Source organism: Lithobates pipiens, unplaced genomic scaffold, assembly GCF_037356315.1.
Source record: "Lithobates pipiens isolate NorthernLeopardFrog02 unplaced genomic scaffold, aLitPip1_a1.2 Scaffold_16, whole genome shotgun sequence".
In the NCBI taxonomy this organism is placed as follows: Eukaryota; Metazoa; Chordata; class Amphibia; order Anura; family Ranidae; genus Lithobates; species Lithobates pipiens.
The window spans coordinates 436,868,730-436,888,802 of record NW_027507748.1 but is presented as its reverse complement, the minus strand read 5'-3'; the positions used below and the strand labels follow the sequence as shown (position 1 = coordinate 436,888,802).

Below are 20,073 nucleotides of genomic sequence, written 5' to 3'. Positions count from 1 at the left end.
AACTAAGCTCCATTTCATGCAGAATAAACCAAATTATTAATGTATCTTAAATAGAAAACTAGCTTTAGATAGATTTGTCGACAGATCTTCAGCGTCTAAACACTGTGCACATCTAAACACATCTAAACACGAGAACCTATTTTATGCAGGATCTTCTGCTAGCTCTGCCAGCAAGAACAGGTGGTAAATCGGGCCTCATTCCTTCCGACAGAAGGCCAAAGCAGCGATAAAATCCACCTTATAGTTGGTCCTGTCATAGGGTATTTTACACCACAGAGTTTTAATGGCAGCGCTCTTCTGGACATAACAGATGTCAACATGGCTCTTGCTGATGATCTTATTATATCAACTGATGCTTCTGCCACAAAGCTCCCGCTAAGCTGAGTTCCACAATTTTCTCTTGGTCGGCTGCTTCCAGAAGCAATTTCTTGGCATTGGAGGTCCAGCTACTAATCGCTTCACCAACTGTCGCTAGTGTGATCGCTGGTCTGCAGGCACCTCCTGCTGCTGAATAGGCTTTTTTAAGGTTAAGGTAAATTTTCCGGTCCAATACGTCTCTAAAGGTTACTGCATCCTCAATTGGCAAGGTTACTAGCCTGGCCAAGTGCATTAGAGATGCCTTCACCACTGGTGCCAAGATGAGAGGGTTTACATTTGGTTCCCTTTATGGGTATAATTTTGCTAGCCTATTGTTAAGGCTAGATTTTTTGTCAGGTTTTTTCCATTCGTCCTTTATTAAATCTTCTAGCTCATCAATAAATGGGAAGGTCTCTGGATTCTTCTTTAAATTCAGAAAGTACTTTCTGAGCTTGCGAGGAGCTTCCTCTGACTCTACCCAACCGATTGCCTTCTTTATCCACTTTGCGGAAGGGTCTCTTATGGTAAAGTCAAACCCAGAGGATACCTGTAATTCTTCTTCGTCTGACAAATTGTCAGATTTTTGAGGGATAAAAGAAACAGCCGCTGAAGTGCTTTGAGCTGGTCTATTCGATTCTGTGGCTGATACTTGTACTGAGTCCTTTACGGTTTCTCTGATTATGTTGGATACCTCCCTTGCCTCTGTCTCATTTTCTCTGGTTGCCTCCTCAAAGCAAGTTTGGCATGCCAATTTGTCAGGGAGGGTCTGAGCTCCGCATACCCAGCAAGTGTTAGCTGCAGGGCGGGTACGATGGCTATCATGAGCTCGGTGAGTTGATGATGATTTCCTGTGGGAATGGTGGTGATGGGAGGATGCTCTTGACTGACTTCTTGAACGTGAGTGCCTTTAAGGGGAATGCTCCCTGCATTTAGAGCGAGAATATCTTGATGACCTGCCAGGGCTATCAGGATAAGATGATGTTAGTGGCATGGCTCTCTTTTTCTCCTCTTCTCTACTTACCAAACATGACACCCGTTACCTTACAGGCTGTGGATGGTCTGGTGGTGCAGCAGCCTCCATCAGCAGAGGCTAGTATGCACCTAGGGAAAGCAAGACTAGCACCAGTAAGGTGAAGGCAAAGGTTTTGCTAGGACAGAGATCATACTGGAAGGAGGAAGAAACATGCCTTACCAAGGTGATCTAGCGGGCACCGATTGGCAGCAGAAAATAGAGAGGATATGCAAGCTGGAACAGAGAGGGGAACATTCTGTCAGAAATTGCAGAGAAAATGCCGATTTAAAAAAAACTCTGCCGTAGTGACGCCAGTGGTGCGCGTGCGCCCTAGTGACTTGCAGCGCCCTGCGCCATCTTTAGAACTGGCGAGACTGGGATAATGGCCGTGTCACTTCCGGTCACACATGCACAGAGCCGGCCATGGCTGCCATCTTGTGAGTGGCAAGAGGATCAAGGAACCAGAAAGCCCAGGAAGCAGGCGGGGGGGAGAGAGAGATAAAATTAAAAAAGGAAAGAAAGTATCCGAAAGGCATACATTTAGAAGACATCATGGAAAGACATACGGCAAAGATTGTGAGAAGGTAGGTGAAGTGGAGGTTGCTGCAATTAGTATAAGCCTGTTTAAGGCTTGTATGGCACCAGAATATATAGACACCCTAGACCATCGGAGTGGGATTCCCTGCATAAAGCTCATTTAGAGACTGTACAGCCAGGGACATCCAACCAGCTGAACCTAGCTACGGCGATGTGGTAAGGGATCCAAGCTTTATCTATTCAGTCCTAACAGGTGAAGAAAAAAAAGGAGAATGTCATGGACTCCTATTCAAAACTTTATAGCTAACCAGTCCTATCAGGTTGTGGAGGAGGAATCACAACCCAGTGTATGTGCTGCCGTGATGCAACAGGAAAAAGATGTCCTCAAAAAAAGAGGGGTTCAATATGAATATTGCAGCAAAAACTTTTCTTTTTGCATTTTATCTTTAACCAATTCCCGACCAGCGCACGACGATATACGTCGACAGAATGGCACGGGCAGGCATATTGGCGTACAGGTACGTCCAATATTCGATGCCGCCCTGCCATCGGGAGCGTGTCGCCGGCGGCGCGCTCCCACGCTGGTCGGGACCCCCATGAGTCCGGTCGCGGGACCCGCGGACTCGATCGCCGCGGTAATCCCCGCGATCGTCTCACGGAGCGGCCGAATGGAGGAAATGCTGTGTAAACAACATTTTTCCATTCTGCCTAGCAACTAGTGACGCTGATCTCTGCTCCATGTGATTGGAGCAGAGATCAGTGTACACTAAATGAAAGCCCAACCCCCCCACAGTTAGTAACACACCCCTAGGAACACTTAACCCCTACACTGCCACCCACTGGTTAACCCTTTCACTGCCAGTGTCATTTACACAGGAATCACTGCATTTATATAGCAGTGATTACTGTATAAATGACAATGGTCCCAAAAATGTGTCAAAAATGTCCGATGGGTCCCCGACAATGTCACAGTCACAATAAAAATCGCAGATCGCCGCCATTACTAGTAAAAAAAAAAAATAATAAAAAATTATTAATAAAAATGCTATAAAACTATCCCTATTTTGTAAACGCTATAACTTTTGCGGAAACCAATCAATAATCGCTTATTGCGATTTTTTTTACCAAAAATATGTAGAAGAATACGTATCGGCCTAAATTGAGGGAAAAAAATGTTTTTTTATATATTTTTCGGGGATATTTATTATAACAAAAAGTAAAAAATAATGCGTTTTTTTCAAAATTGTCGCTCTATTTTTGTTTATAGCGCAAAAAATAAAAACCGCACGGGTGATCAAATACCACCAAAAGAAAGCTCTATTTGTGGGAAAAAAAGGACGTCAATTTTGTTTGGGAGCCACGTCGCACGACCGCGCAATTGTCAGTTAAAGTGACGCAGTGCCGAATCGCAAAAAGTGGTCTGGTCTTTGACCAGCAAATTGGTCCGGTCTGAAAGTGGTTAAATAGGCCATTCATTTTTATCTTGCTATTTATTATCTGCCGCTTTGCTTTATACATACTGACTGTAAAAGCAGGTTATTCAGCTGTTCTTTAGATCTTGCAACATAAAGATACCAGCCGTCTGTCATCTGTCAACTGCATCATTGTCACCCTGTTGACATCATCCTGTTTACCTCACTATAACGTATATAAGTTGCAGTTCAGGTTTATGATAGTGATGCACTTAAATTACTACACTCTATACTTAAACCTGACCTGTTCTGCAAGCAGGATACTGTGTTGGTGGCTCTACACACCCAGTTGCCTTCAGAGATGGAAAATCTGAAGCACATGGAGCAATGCCAGTAATTTGTGCATACAAATATCTACACTAGCTTACTGATCACTTGGAATTCGTAGTCTAAAACACACACTTCATGTTATGTAATGAAACTTGTTTAGATCCATCTGTGTTAGGTGACTGATAGTGGCTATAGGAAAGGTTTTCAATATTTTTATAGATCTGCTGTTTTGCTCTTCTCTGGAACAATAAAATATCCCTTCCTTTTTTAGTCCCCTCTAAAATAGAAAGGTAGGGTGAGCAAAACATTTGTTCTGTAGGACCAAAACATTCTACTGTTAAAAACTTCATAGAAAAATGGCAGCTGCAATTTCTAGTTTCATCAACAGTGGTATGGCTTCAAGTATACCATTTATTACCTTTACAAATCTGCATGAATTCCTGCCGCATCACTATATAGTGCAACAGTATAAATTTTCAAAAAAGTTCTACCTTTCTTATCATTTAAAACTAGTCTTAGCCCTTGTACACACGGTCGGACATTCTGACAACCAAATCCGTTGGATTTTGTCTGACGGATTTTGTCCGAAACTGTTGCATACACACGGTCGGACAAAGTTGTCGGAAAATCCGATTGTACATAACGTGATGGCGTTATTTAGTTACGACTGGACTACGTTCAGGCTAGTAGCCAATAGCTTTGGTCTAGGAATTTGATCTGAGCATGCATGGCACTTTGTCCGTCGGAGTAGGCTAATCATGATCGGAGTATGTCCGATTGGATCAAGTTGTCGGAAAAATGTTACCGACCAGTTGGCAAAGTTGGTCCGCCGGATACTCCGACGGAAACAGTCCAATGGTGACCACACACTGTTGGATTATCCGACAAAATGGTCCGATAGGACACATTCCGTCGGAATCTCCGACCGTGTGTACAAGGGCTTAGAGCTCTAGTCCAGTGATTCTGCCTATGCGATGATGTCACCAGTCTGCTGCTAGCAGGGCAAAACATTTATTTGGTCTCCTCTCTCCCAGTGATCACTAAAAATGTACATTAAAACTTAGTAGCAAATCACAAGGTGAAAGTCTGCAGGAGGTGTTTGATCTGTGACAGAGATTTGTAAACACAGCTAGATAGCTGTCAACCCTGAGCTAGCATCTCTGTCTAGGACAGCCTATCTGAACTAGGGTTCCTTTAGAGTTTGCAAAACAAAAAGAAAGCACCGCGCTGATTCAAACAAAAACAAGTGAAAGGAAAAGTGATAAAACTACAAAAATTTCTGTGAAAAACACAGCCCAGCTGCTAGCACACAAACAAACCAAGTTCACATAACATAAATACAATAAGTGCTGCGCTTGAAGGCACCTATTTAAATAGGTGAAAGAAGTAAATAATGTGCATAACTGACAATACAAGCAAGTAAATGCAAAAGTTCATAAAACATTTGAGAACAGTCCCAAAAAATTATTCACTCTGGTGCATCTCAAGCTAAATTGCAAGTCCTCAGATGGCATTCAGGGTGAATTATCCTGCTACGTTCTCCGCCCTTGGCGACTCTTGCTTACAATTCAGTTCCAAGAGTCGCCAAGGGCGGAGAACGTAGCAGGATAATTCACCCTGAATGCCATCTGCGGACTTGCAATTTAGCTTGAGACGCACCAGAGTGAATCATTTTTTGGGACTGTTCTCAAATATTTCATGAACTTTTGCATTTACTTGCTTGTATTGTCAGTTATGCACATTATTTACTTCTTTCACCTATTTAAATAGGTGCCTTCAAGCGCAGCACTTATTGTATTTATTCCTTTAGAGTTTGCTAATGGTTATTTGAGTAACCTCTAAACCACTAGTATAAAGGACATATTGCATCCAATGTTCTACTAATATGAGAGTCTTTATCCTTCAAACATAAATGTAAGGAGTTCTTCTCTGCTGGCTACAAATATAAGGGAGGCTCTTCACTACTGACCTTCAAATAGGGGACAGTTGTCTAATGACAATAAATTTAAAGGAAGGTCTAAAACCTCATACACTCGTACTTTTTAGACGACCAAACATATGTTTTTTTATGACATGCTAGTCTCATGTCAAAAGTGAAGAGGATACACACAATAGAAGATTTTCATACGACAGAATATAACGTCAGAAGTGACGTAATGTGTTGAATAGTTTTGTATGTATTCTTTTGTTTCTGAGCATGTGTAGTCTTGCTTGTACTTTTTTTTTCAGCCGAAAACCGTACTAATAATATTAAAAAACGAATAATAAAAAAATGACTATAATAATAGTAATGAAATAGTAATGAAACGAACATCAGACGTTGAGTTCACATCCAACAAAAATTTTATAGTCTGCACATCCAGCTCTTGTCTGCCAAAAAAGCAAAATCAGCTGTCGAAAGTTGTCGAAAGCACCGTACTAAGGATCCCAAAATCGGCAGACGGCTCATCATATGAATTTTTCAATGCGATTTTCATATCGTGTGTACAGGCCTTTCATCACTAATCAATAATATAAAGAATGATCTTCAGTTGTCCACCAGTGTGAGAGGTCTCTTGTCCTACTGGCCATAAAAGTAAGAGGTCCTTCCCTGCTAACCACCAATGTAAGCGAGGCCTCTCTCCAATGACCTTCAACTATGGGAACATTTTCTATTGACAACCAATGTAAAGGATGGTCTTTTTCACTAATCAATAATTTATGATCTTCAACAGTCCAACAATGTGTGGGGTCCCTTGTCCCACAGGCCATAAATGTAAGAGACCCTTCTCTGTTAGCCAATAAATGTAAAGGAGGCCATTCTCTGCTGACCTTCAATATAGGGGACACTTTTCTACTGACAGCCAATGTAAGGGAGGGCTTTCTTTACTAATTAATAGTATAAATGCCATTCTTTAACTGTCCACCAATGTGAGGGGTTCCTTGCCCTATAGCTTTTAACGATTGTATCTACAACTTACTATCATGCTCATTGTACTGTGAGCTGTAGATATAAAAATGTTTAGTGAGGGTCCTCTAAAACCTGAAAATCAATTCAAGGGTTCCTTTGAAATGAAAAGGTTGAAGCCATGTTACTTCTGCCTAACATCTTCTTGACTATTTTGAAAGGTTTTCTTATGCTATGTTTTGTACTTCATCATTTTTTCAATAAATATGTATTGAAAGGGAAATAAAACGGCTGAGAAAGTCTGGTCCAGGATGTTTCCTAAACAAAGATGACTTCATACAATTGAAGGAAAAAAGCAGCTAAACACATTAGTAGGATTATTATGATCTCTGAGAGGTAATGAATTCCTGTAATTGTTACACATACACAGCAGTTTGAATGCATGCACTTAACGTGGAAATATAAATCTTATGTTGGGTCCTTTTTACTCCCACCGCCAAGTCCTACACCGGTGACAGCAGGGGATTTTACACACATTCCCGGCATCTGCAGCAACTGGAAGTATGTGTACAATCCACAAGCCAACTTTCGACTTTCTAGGTAATGCAATCACGTGACTGTACAGCAGTCCCATCCTCATCCTCATGCCAAGTTTACTAGGTGGTGAGGAGGGAGACCAACGAACATTTGAGTCTTTTATCTAAGGCTAACACTAAATCGATGACCTGCAGGGGCTTTTAAAGCATCGCCGATAGAAAAAATAAGCTACAACGCACACACATTTAAAGCTTGACTTGTTAGGTATCTATTTACTCGGTGCAACCTCATCTTTTATATTTTATCCAAACATGGGTAATATATTATGTTCTTTGCCCTAAAATAACTTTAGTGTATTTTTTTTACAGAAAGTTTGCACTTGGTAAGCCATTGCGTGAATATTGTGTGCTTACATAATAGGGATAAAGACCATTTTATTCTACAGGTTATCTGCTTTCAGAAAATATACTGTATAATGTTTGGGGATTTTAATTAATCTGCAGGCCTAAAATAATTTATAATATAATAATAATAATGTGTGCAAAAAAATGCGAAAACAGCTCTGGCAGCGAAAAAGGGTTAACAGGCCCTTAACACACACCTGTGCAGGCTGGATGAATTTTCCCCGGTATCTTCAATAATAGACTAATTCCTATGTTCATCAGCTCCATTTAGTGGCCATAATACAATTTGTTTTGTTATTGAGGTATTTCAGAAAAATATACTGCATTTTGGCCACTAGATGGAGTTGAGAATCATAAGAATTAATCTATTACAGTAAATACAGGGACATTTGTCCAGTCACCAAGTGACCCCGAGATAGGTATTTGGTATGCCCACACTGTGGATCTAGCACTACAACATATCCAAATTTGGGGTTCCTATCACCAAGTGACCCCGAGATAGGGGGCCCCAAAGTCGGGTCACAAAATGTCATGCACTTTTCTGCATCAGAGAATGACATTTTGTGACCCGACTTTGGGGGCCCATATCTTGGGGCCAATTATTGCCTGGAACCCCAATGTCATGTCATGCACTTTTCTGCATCAGAGATACATGGCCTCAAAGTCAACTGTGACCATCTGCGGCAATGTAATTTGGTCATTAGGGTTGGGTGTTATGGTAAGTGGTTAGCCGTTAGGGTTAGGGTTATTGTTTAGGATTAAGGGTTGGATTAGGGTTAGGGTTGTTTAGGGTTAGTGTAAGGGATAGGGTTAGCTGTTAGTGGTAGGGTAAGTGTTATGGGATCCATTTCAAAATATATACCACAGAAAGAGAGGCAAATGCAAGTGTACAACTGCTCTCTATGCTGCTGCTGCTCACTCTGATCAAAATAGCAGAAATAGTTAAAAAAAGATGCTTTGAGAGCTTGGGGAGGGTCTACATGATGTTATCTTTATAAACGTTTATAAACGCAAACGCGGCTAAACGCATCTAAACGCGGCATGCAAATGTGGCAAAACGCGCGTTTCAGCTTTTTTTGAGCAGAGTTTTCACCTGCGTCTCGTGTGCATGAGGCCTAAGACTAGCACTGGGGTTTGATCATTCAAATTTGGATTTCCTAAGCAAGAAAAGAATGTATTGGTAGAAATATGTTCTTTATATAATGCCTAGAAAGATAACAAAACTTTTCCTGTAAGGGGTTATCTGCTCTTGTAAAAGTATGAATCACCTTGACCACAATGACAGTACACTTATCACAGCTGTCTGTAGAACATATTGTGAAAACATGCCTGTTATTCATAGTCCTAGAGACAGAGGTTATTAGAGTTGATTTACTAAAGGCAAATAGACTGTTCATTTTGCAAGGCCATTTTCCCCAGGGCTAAGCGAATATATTAAATGTACTACCCAATCATGTGCAAGGAAAATAACAAAAACAGTATTCTTGTTTGCACATAATTGGATGATGAAAGTCAGCAATGCTTTATTTCATTCACTAAGCTAAGGTAAATTTTCTTTACAAATCTTTGCCTTTCGTAAATCAACTCCTTTGTGTTATAACTTTGAACATTGATCGTTAGTATATTTTACGGAAACAAAATTTATGCTTTTATACAGGCAGACCAAATACGGTATTTTACTCAAAAAGGTGTGGTAAATACTGCATAAAACAGCATTAAAGTGGATTTACTAAAGTAAATGGGGCGTGGAAGTGTTTTTAAAAAGGCGCCATTTGTTCTACAAGATCGAGGACATCGGACCTTTCTTCCAGACACTTCCTCATAGCTCATTCTTCTGCAAGGTCCCTCACAAGTGTCCACTGGAAAATAAAGTAATGTCCGCTCGGATTAATGTACGGCTGAAACAACTAATCGATACAATCAAATATAAAAATAGTTTCCAACTATTTTCATAATGGATTAGTTGGTCAGCTGATTAGTTGGCCTGCATACAGAATCAAAGGAAAAGGGGGGAAAACAGTTTTGAGCCCCCCTTCCCTTGTGTGTGCATGAGTTTCTAGACTCCCCTCACGTTTAAAATTAGCAGGAAGACTTGCCATTGGCCCTTGGCCTCAGGAAAGGTCAGATGACCACTGTATCTGGGCAGTTTAAGGGGATTTCTGTGTGAAATTTGAAATAAAAAGGGGGTTCCGGGCCCCAGTAGTTCAGTCGCCTCAGTAGCAACAGCTGTGGTGTTCCCTCCCACCCTCGTGGCTAAGAACTTTATTATGTGGCTAGTGTCACCTTTCAAGGGGGACAGTTTATTTTAAACAAAGTTAAACAAATTATTTAAATGTGATAAAGCTATATGTTGAAAGTGGGGAGATTCCCCTTTAGTTGACTATACAGCTTGAGCTGTAGTGCCTGAGCTGTTTTATGCATTTTAAAGTTGAACTTTTAATAGTTATTAACCACTTGCCACCCGCCCTATAACAAATTGACGGTGGCAAAGTGGTTGCATAATCCTGATCGGACGTCATATGACGTGATCAGGATTATGAGCCGCTGCGCGCCCCCGGGGGCGCGCATCGCGGCGATCGTTGTTGCGGGGTGTCAATCTGACACCCGACAACTACGATCTCTGTAAAGAGTCTCCGTCGGAGACTCTTTACCACGTGATCAGCCGTGTCCAATCACGGCTGATCACAGTGTAAATAGGAAAAGCCGGTGATCTTCTTTTCCTCACTCGCGTCTGTCAGACGCGAGTAGAGGAGAGCCGATCGGCTGCTCCTCTGACAGGGGGGGTCTGTGCTGATCGATTATCAGCACAGCCCCCCCGAGGATGCCCACACTGGACCACCAGGGACGCCACCAGACCACCAGGGATGCCCAGGACAAGGTATGCCACCCTAGACCACCAGGGATTCCAGTCAGTGCCACAATGGATGCCAATCAGTGCCCATAATGGATGCCAATCAGTTCCCACAATGGGCATCACTGATTGGCATGCATTATTGTTTGACACTGATTGGCATCCATTAGTACAATATATTATAATACAATGCCGCCTATCAGTTCCCATGTGTGCCGCCTATCAGTGCCCATCCATGCCACCTATCAGTGCCTACCCATGCCAACCTGTGCCGCCTACCCATGCCCACCTGTGCTGCCTACTCATGCCCACCTGTGCCGCCTACCCATGCCCACCTGTGCCGACTAACCCATGCCCACCTGTGCCACCTATCCATGCCCATCCATGCCAATCCGTGCCAGCTATCAGTGCCAATCCGTGTCGCCCATCAGTGCTGCCCATCAGTGCCGCCTATCAGTGCCACATATCGGTGTCCATCAATGCCACCTCATCAGTGCCACTTCATTGGTGCCACCTCATCGGTGCCCATCAGTGCCGCCTTATCATTGCCCATCAGTGTAACCCCATCAGTGCCCATCAGTGAAGGAGAAAACTTACTTATTTGCAAAGTTTTAAAACTGAAACAAAAAAAAAACATTTTTTTTTTCAAAATTTTCGGTATTTTTTTATTTGTTTAGCAAAAAATAAAAACCACAGAGGTGATCAAATACCACCAAAAGAAAGCTCTATTTGTGGGAAAAAATGATAAAAATGTCATTTGGGTACAGTGTAGCAGGACCGCGCAATTGTCATTCAAAGTGCGACAGCGCTGAAAGCTCAAAATTGGTCTGGGCAGGAAGGTGTTTCAGTGCCTGGTATTGAAGTGGTTAAAGCCAATAATAAAGGCCATGGCCAAATATTTTCCAATCAAAGGTGTTGGTGCGTTTTATTGTGCTAAAATTATGCCGACTGCTAGCCCATGCATTATTTGTTGACATTTCAGAAAATACAATCCAGCGCACATACAGCTCAGTATACCGTCCATACATGTGAGTATACACAGTGCAACACGCATACAGCTCAGTATACCATCCGTACATGTCAGTAAACACAGCGCAACACACATATAGCTCAGGGCACCACCCGTACATGTCAGTATACACACGCAACACACATACAGCTAGCTCAGTACACCATCCATGCATGTCAGTATACACAGTGCAACACACATAAAGCCCCTTATACCGCCCATACATGTCAGTATACACAGTGCAACACACATACAGCTCAGTACACCATCCATACATGTCAGTATACACAGTGCAACACACATACAGCCCCTTATACCGTTCCATACATGTCAGTATACACAGTGCCACACACATACAGCTCAGTATACCAGCCATGCATGTCAGTATACACAGTGCAACACACATACAGCTCAGTATATCGTTCCATACATGTCAGTATACACAGTGCCACACACATACAGCTCAGTATACCAGCCATGCATGTCAGTATACACAGTGCAACACACATACAGCTCAGTATACCGTCCATACATGTCAGTATGCACAGTGCAACACACATACAGCTCAGTATACTGTGCATACATGTCAGTATATACAGTGCAACATACATACATTCAGCTCAGTACACTGTCCATACATGTAGGTTAGTGCCTGAGAACTTGTGAATGTGTGAGGAGTATTGCCTCATGAGTCATGTAGTCCCGGGCAGAAGAAGGACATGATTCAAAGTGAATCTAAGGACAGAAGTAATTTTACCTTGCTATAGGGGCACTCCATACTATACTTTGCAGCTTGTTATTAGGCACACTCTGAAGGCAGGAGGACCCCAGAAGAGGAGGATGGGACTGTTTTGTGCAGAACCATTGCACAGAGCAAGTTAGTATGACATGTTTGTTATTTAGGAACAAAAATTCCAATGTTTACAATCACTTTAAAGTGTTTGTAAGGCCCCTTTCACACATGCGGATGATATGTCCGTATTTCATCCATCCGTTTGCGGATGAAATACGGACATCCATTCATCCCTATGGGATAGCGGGTGTCTGCGGATGAGCATCCGCAGACACCCGCTATTGTCCGCCTCCGCAAATGTCCGATTCTGCAGACGGAGGAAAATCCTATTTTTCTGTCCGTCTGCAGAGCGGATCGGATGAACACGGACACACGGTCCGTGCTCGTCCGATCCCCATAGAGGAGAGCGGAGAGCTGACAGGGCAGTCCCCGCACAGTGTGCGGAGACCGCCCTGTCCGCAGCCGGCTCAGCGGGGACAACGGAGCGATCCCCGCTGAGCGAGCGGATCATCACGGGGCGGATCATTACTGATCCGTCCCGTGTGAAAGGGGCCTTAAGGCAGAAGGATTTTATGCATTCTATGCATCAAGATAAAAAACCTTCTGTGTCCAGCAGCCCTCCTCAGCTCCCCTAATACTTACCTGGGCCCCATCTCGATCCAGCAATGTTGCACAAGAGTCTCGGTTGTCCGGACTCTCCCTCCTCATTGGCTGAGACAGCAGAGAAGAGCCATTGGCTCCCACTGCTGTCAAAGTCAGTGAGTCCATGAGAAGTCAACTCTGAATGGACACACAGAGCTGAGGCTCGGGTGCCCCACATAGCAAGCTGCTTGCAGTGGAGGCACTCAACAGGAGGGGGGCCAGGGATGCCAAAGAGAGACTCGAGAAGAGGAGAATCTGGGCTGCTGTGTGCAAAACCAGTTAAGTATAGACATTTTTTTTAACCACTTGAGACCCGCGCTATAGCCGAATGACGGCTACAGCACGGATCTCCTTTTCCGGGACTACGTCTATTGACGTAGTCCCGTGCACGAGCGGTCTGCGCGCCCCCCGAGGGGCGAGCGCGGCGCGCTCTGTGATCGGCGAGTCTATGAGACTCGCCTGATCACCGATCCGTGCAAGGGGTCGATCCCGACCCCTTATCCCGTGATCAGCCAATGACAGCTGATCATGTGATATAACGGAAGCGGTAATCAGCTATTATTCCTCCTCGCGCTGTCAGCGCGAGGAAAAAAAAAAAAACGATCACCGGCGGCCGTGATCGAGACATCAGTCCCGATCACGGCCAGCCCTGCTAGTGCCCACCTGCCCCCTGCCAGTGCCACATTAATAAAAAGTAAGTGCCCCCCGTCAGTGCCACCCAGCAGTGCCCACAGTGCCACCCAGCAGTGCCCACAGTGCCACCCAGCAGTGCCCACAATCTGCCTCAACAAAGGTGCTGCACCCCAGTGCCACATATCCGTGCCCATCAGTGTCATCTACCAGTGCCCAGCAGTGCTGCCCATCAGTGCCCAGCAGTGCCACCTATCAGAGCCACCTATCAGTGCCACCTATCAGTGCCCATCAGTCCCATCTATCAGTGGTACCTATCAGTGCCCATCCGTGCCACCCATCCGTGCCACCCATCTGTGCCCCCCATCCGTGCCATCTTATCTGTGCCCATCTTTGCCCATCAGTGCCGCCTTATCTGTGCCCATCGGTGCCGCCTTATCAGTGCCCACCAGTGCAGCCTATCAGTGCCCACCAATGCAGCCTATCAGTGCCCACCAATGCAGCCCATCAGTGCCCACCAGTGCAGCCTATCAGTGCTGCCTCATCAGCGCACTTCAATGAAGGAGAAAATTGACCCGTTTGCAAAATTTTATAACAAACTATTAAACATGATTTTTTTATTTTTTTTTGCATCTTTTTTTGTTTGTTTAGCAAAAAATAAAACTCCGAGCTGTAATTAAATACCACCAAAAGAAAGCTCTATTTGTGGGGAAAAAAATGATAAAAATTTCATTTCGGTACAGTGTTGTATGCCCGCGCAATTGTCATTCAAAGTGCATCAGCGCTGAAAGCTGAAAATTGGTCTGGGACTGAGGGGGGTTTAAGTGCCCAGTAAGCAAGTGGTTAAAGGAGAAAAAACAAGACTAGTATCACTTTAACAACTTCCCTTACCTATTGTAATATGATGGCTACAAGGTGGCTCTGCCATCCCGGGCGTGTGTCATATTACAACCTCTGCTTCCCAGTAGTCTAAGGGGCATGCGTGCACCTGCTGCGTCACTCAGGGGCTGATTCTCATGCCTGGCGGTCACAATGCCAACTGGGCACCCGCAATTGCTGGTCACAGAGCAGGAACAAGGATCTGTGTGTGTGTGTGTGTGTGTATTAACACACCGATCCACATCCTGTCAGGGGAGAGGAGACAGATTGTGTGTTCTTAGTATATAGGAACATCGATCAGTCACCTCTCCCAGTCAGTCCCATCCCCCCACAGCTAGAATCACTCCCTAGATAACACAATTAACCCCTAGTGTTAACCCCTTCCCTGCCAGTGACATTTATACAGTAATCAGTGCATATTTATAGCACTGATCGCTGTATGATTGTCCATCGTCAAAATTGTCCGATCTTTCTGCCGCAATGTCACAGTCCTGAAAAAAATCACAGATCGGCACCATTACTATTAAAAAACAAAAAAAAAAAAAAAAATGCCATAAAATGAATAACCTATTTTGTAGGCGCTATAACTTTTGCGCAAACAAATCAATATCTTGCGTTTTTTTTTTACCAAAAATATGTAGAAGAATACATATCGGCCTGAACTGAGGAAGAAATAATTTTTTTCTGTTTTTTCTATTTGGGATATTTATTATAACAAAAAAATTTTGTTTTTTTTTCAAAATTGTCGCTTTTTTTGTTTATAGCATAAAAAATGCAGAGATGATCAAATACCATATATATATATATATATATATATATATATATATATATATATATAATATTATTATTATTACTACTTTCACAGTATAAATTAACTCCTTATAGTAGTGATTATCTGCTGTTTTGTACTACAAGCCCTGGTTCACACCGGAAAATCACGATACTTCAGCGCAATTTCAAAGCCGCACATCAGTGCGATTTGCAATGACGATTTCATTGAGGCTTGCGACTTCATTTAACAGAAGTCTATGCAAGTCGCAATGAAATTGGTCAAAAGTAGTACAGGTACCTTTTTCATAATCACGGCGACATGAGTCACGGTTCCATTGGGGTGCGACTTGTCATGCGATTTGGAACTGTCAAATCGCATGACAAGTCGCTTAAGGACTAGTTTTTGTTTTTAACCCCATCATGACAGGTGATACAAAAAGCATGCTACTGCTACAGAATGTCTTAGTGACAGCAGGTGCAGGTACCTTGTATCAAGCTACCTGCCTATGACATGAGTGTCTGTCGTGCATAATATTATATTGCAATCCTGTCTGAACGTCTGCAAAACAATGTTTTTTGACTGTTTTTTCTTTATAAATTTTAAAAATTTGATCTCTGAGTCTGATGACATGTACCAGAATCCACCTCTAATTCTTTTTTTCAGATCCTCAGAGAGTTCTTTGCCATGAGGTGTCATGTTGAACTTCCAGTGACCAGTATAAGAGAGTAAGACCCCTTTCACACTGTGCCGCCACTGTCAGTGGTAAAGTGGTGCTATTTTTAGCACCACTTTACTGTAGTTTTAGCAGCGCTATTCGGACTCTAGCAGGGTGGTTTTAACCCCCTGCTAGCGGCCAAATTGGGTTAAATCTGCCTGCAAAACACTGCCGCGGTGGTGTTTTTCCAGTGGTAAATCAACGCTGCCTCATTGATTTCAATGGGGAGGAGCAATGGAGGAGCGGTGAGTTCACCGCTCCAAAGAAGCTGCTGGCAGGACTTTTTCTGAGGCCCTACAAAACTTTTATTAAGGCCTCATTCATATGGGGTGTATCAATGTGCACCCCATGTGAGGGTCATGTTTACAAACAGGAGTTCCATGCATCCCGGTTTAGGCAGTCTCACTAATGTCAGTGAGGATACAGCAGCTGCATGGACACAGCTCCTGCTCCCAACATGGCATTCCTGTGGCTGTAGGTACATGTCCCCAAACTCACACTGTCTGCATTCTGCTGCACCTTCACTCACATTGAACAAGCAGCTATGTCTGTGTAGCTGCTGCATCCCAACTGACATCAATAGCACTGCCTACACAGGGATGCATGGAACACCTGAGCATCCTTGTGCATATAAACATGACCCTCACATGGGGTATGAAAAAAAACATTTAGAAGGGAAATCGAAGGAAAAGGTAAGTGAATCAACAATGCACTAGCTTAAAGGAACCTATTTAGAAAATAAAAAACAAACCTTTACAACCCCTTTAATCTTCATTTGTTCACTGTGGCTATTTAATAAAATGAATACATTTTAAGAGCAACAACCAGAGGGCGGATCATTTTTTCCACATGAACTGATATGCCCCCTATGAATGAAACTTCAGATGGGTTATGTCTTGTTTTTAAAAAACTGTTGCTGCAACAAATACAGCACTTCTGATAGCTTGTCCTAACCCCTATATCAAGTTTGACAGTTCAGTCTGTGTTTAGGGGTGTGAAAAAATATGAATAAGGGCTCATACACGTGTCATAGCACTCTGAGGCGCAATCTGTAGTGGATCCCTTCTCAGAGGTCATTTGGCAGACAGTAAGGAGGTGCCATTTCACCTCTTCACCAACCATTTTAACCCATGAAAGGCCTCACAGTGTGCCTTGGTGTGTATGGCCCCCCAAACATTACAGTGACAGTACAGAACTTGCGGCATGTGTACATTCCTTTCCAGCTGCCTTTGTAGCCTAACGTGGTCTCAAGCACAACATTTTCACTTTCCCTATATGAAGAAAGGAAAGAAAGGGAGAGAAAATTAAGAAAAGAAAAGGAAGTAGAGGAAGAAAAGAAAAGGATGTAGAGGAAGAAAAGAAAAGGAGAGCAAACGAAGAAAAGAAAATCAAGGGAGAGAAAAGAAAAGGAAGTAAAGGAAGAAAAGAAAAGAAGAGGGAAAAAAAGGAGAGAAACTGAAGAAAATTAGAGAAAGGGAAGAAAGAAAAAGAAAAGAAAAGAAAGAAAATTTGAGAAATAGAAGAAAACAAAGGGAGAGAAAAAGAAGAAAAGAAAAGAAGAGGAAAAAAAAGGAGAGAAACTGAAGAAAAGAAAAAAGGAAAGAAAGGGAGAGAAAATGAAGAAAAGAAAAGGAAGCAGAGGAAGAAAAGAAAAGGTTGTAGAGGAAGAAAAGAAAAGGAGAGCAAACAAAGAAAAGAAAAGGAAGCAGAGGAAGAAAAGAAAAGGATGTAGAGGAAGAAAAGAAAAGGAGAGCAAACGAAGAAAAGAAAAGAAAGGGAAAGAAAAGAAAAGGAAGCAAAGGAAGAAAAGAAAAGAAGAGAAAAAAAGGAGAGAAATTGAAGAAAATAAGAGAAAGGGAAAAAAGCAAAAGAAAAGAAAAGAAAGAAAATGAGAGAAATAGAAGAAAACAAAGGGAGAGAAAAATAAGAAAAGAAAAAAAGAGGAAAGTGGAAAGCGGTAGAGGAGAGAAAAGGAAGAAAAGAAAAGAAAGTAAAGGAAGAAAAAAAAAAGTAGATAAAATTAAGAAAACAAAAAAGGAGAGAAACTGAAGAAAAGGAGAGGAAGAAAATAAAAAAAAAGAAAAGGAAGAAAATTTGAGAAATAGAAGAAAACAAAGAGAGAGAAAAAGAGGAAAGGGGGGGGGAGTAAAGGAGAGAAAAAGGAAGAAAAGAAAAAGGAGAGAAAAAAAAGAAAACAAAAAAGGAAAGAAACTAAAGAAAAGAAAGGGAGAGAAAGCAAAGAAAAGGGAAGAAAATTTGAGAAATAGAAGAAAGGGGGGAAAAGTAAAGGAGAAAAAAGGTGAAAAAAAAAAGAAAAGGAGGGGAAACAAAAGTAAAAGGAGAAGAAGGGAAGAAAACAAAAAGAAAAGAATAGGAGAGGAAAGGAAGAAAATAATGAACGATTGTTATTAGAGACGTATGTAGAAGAAGAGTAGAAAGGAGATGTACTCGTCCCCGTAGATATAGAATAGGTGAGCAGTGTGTAGATATAAGCCAGCACATCACCCCCTCCTCTCCTATGCCATGGTACACAGATGTAGTAATACCTGTTGAATCTGCTGGGACCTTGGTGTCATCGGCTGGCCCTGGGCAGAGCGGGCATCTCTGTAGAGTGTCAGTGCTCAACACTGTTCCTGTACTCCGTGTTCATGTCCGGCTTCAGTGCTGGAAATACTTCTCTTCCTGTGAGGGAGGAGAGGCTGGAGATTTCGACATCCCTCTGCATGTTTGTACAGATATATTTCCCAGCATTTCCAGGGCTTGGGCTGTAAGCAGCCAAGAGAATTAACCGTCTACATTCCAGGAGACTGTTAACAACTCTGTTCTATAGACCAGCCTTTCCCAGGCAGGGTCCCTTCAGAGGTTTAATGGGGTTCCCCTAGCAATAAGCACCTTCTGCCTCTCACATGAGTAACCACTGACACCACCAATGATCTATTTATCTATCTGTACTATCTTCCCAATGACCACCAATGTAAGGAGCATTCTTCCCTTTATTATTGTTATTATACAGGATTTATATAGCGCCAACAGTTTGCACATCACTTTACAACATGAGGGCAGACAGTAGTTACAATACAATTTAATACAGGAGGAGGGCCATCTTTATCACACTATTCACACCTATGCGCTTTTCAGTGCGTTTTCAGTTGTGCAGAAACACGCAACATGGTTTCCTATGGGTTACCTTCAGATCTGTGTGGTTTCCACTAGTGCATTTTTCGGAAAAGGTCAGGGACTTTTTTTTTGCTGCAGCAAGTTGCGTTTTTGGTTCCATAAACCTCAATGGAAACGCAACAAAAACACATAAAAAACACAGTGCTTGCGTTTTTTGCTGGTTTTTCCCACAATCTTACAGACACCTCCCAAAAATGCAGTACATTTTGTAGTTGTAGCTTAACGTTTCCAACATTCCTGGACTGCATATATATGGAAAGAGAACCCTCGTTGATGGGACTGTAAAGTGGTTGTAAACCTTTTTGTCTAACTTTTATCTATAGGTAAGCCTAGAATAAGGCTTACAGTACCTACAGGTAATGGAAATACCTCCTAAACGTGCGCCGTTTTTCGAGATATTTCCCTTGTAGTGCGCCAAAGTTATCATTGGCGCATACGCTGTAAAGAAATGGACCTCCGTGCCGTTTCTTCCCTCGGCGTGTGCCGTGACTGATGGCTCTCGGGTGCATGCATGTGCAGTCAAAGAGCCGGAGTCGTGTCGGAGTCCGCAGCCTCGGAAGGAAGAGGGACAAAGAAGGACGCAGCCTGCGCAGGGGACATAGCGGGCTTCGTTTTCAGGTACGTGTCACATAATGGGCTAGTATGCATTATGCTTTTCATTTGCAGGATTTGCACGGAGCAAAAGAGGAAGTAAAACCCATCGGGTTTACTTTAAATGGCAACCATGGGGAGAAAAAAATATCACCTGTAAAATAAAAGGACAAACAATCTTTATTGCTTATAATAATAAGTCTCTTAGTTACAATAATATTATAAATAATAATAATAATAATTATAATTAACTAGTAAAGATTGGTTGTACTTTTTATTTTACAACATGGTTTAAAAAGTGATGGCGCCAGGAGATGAGCTCTGAAGGTAGACAGCCTCAAATTAAGAATAAGTTAAATATTCATCCAAAAAGTGAAACAAATCCCAATATAGCCAGCATGTACTATGTTCTTCAGTCTTGTTCCTGATAGCAGCATGCATTTTTTATGCAGATTAAAAACATACTGGACGGCATCTGGCATGAACCAGCCCTAATAAACGATGAGCTATAAATATAGTAGCAGGAGTTCCCTGTGAC

At 42.5% G+C, this 20,073-nt stretch overlaps 1 protein-coding gene across 1 annotated transcript in view; it reads right to left on the bottom strand.

Moving 5' to 3' along the window:
* LOC143983217 (interleukin-1 receptor type 1-like) overlaps positions 1-18,479 on the bottom strand; it is an 80,312-nt gene extending 61,833 nt beyond the window's left edge. The window contains exon 1 of the mRNA XM_077482658.1: positions 18,314-18,479. Within this exon, the coding sequence (XP_077338784.1) occupies positions 18,314-18,343 (30 nt within the window). The 5' untranslated portion in view covers positions 18,344-18,479. The remainder of the gene's footprint in view (positions 1-18,313) is intronic.
* Between the last annotated feature and the right edge of the window lie 1,594 nt (positions 18,480-20,073).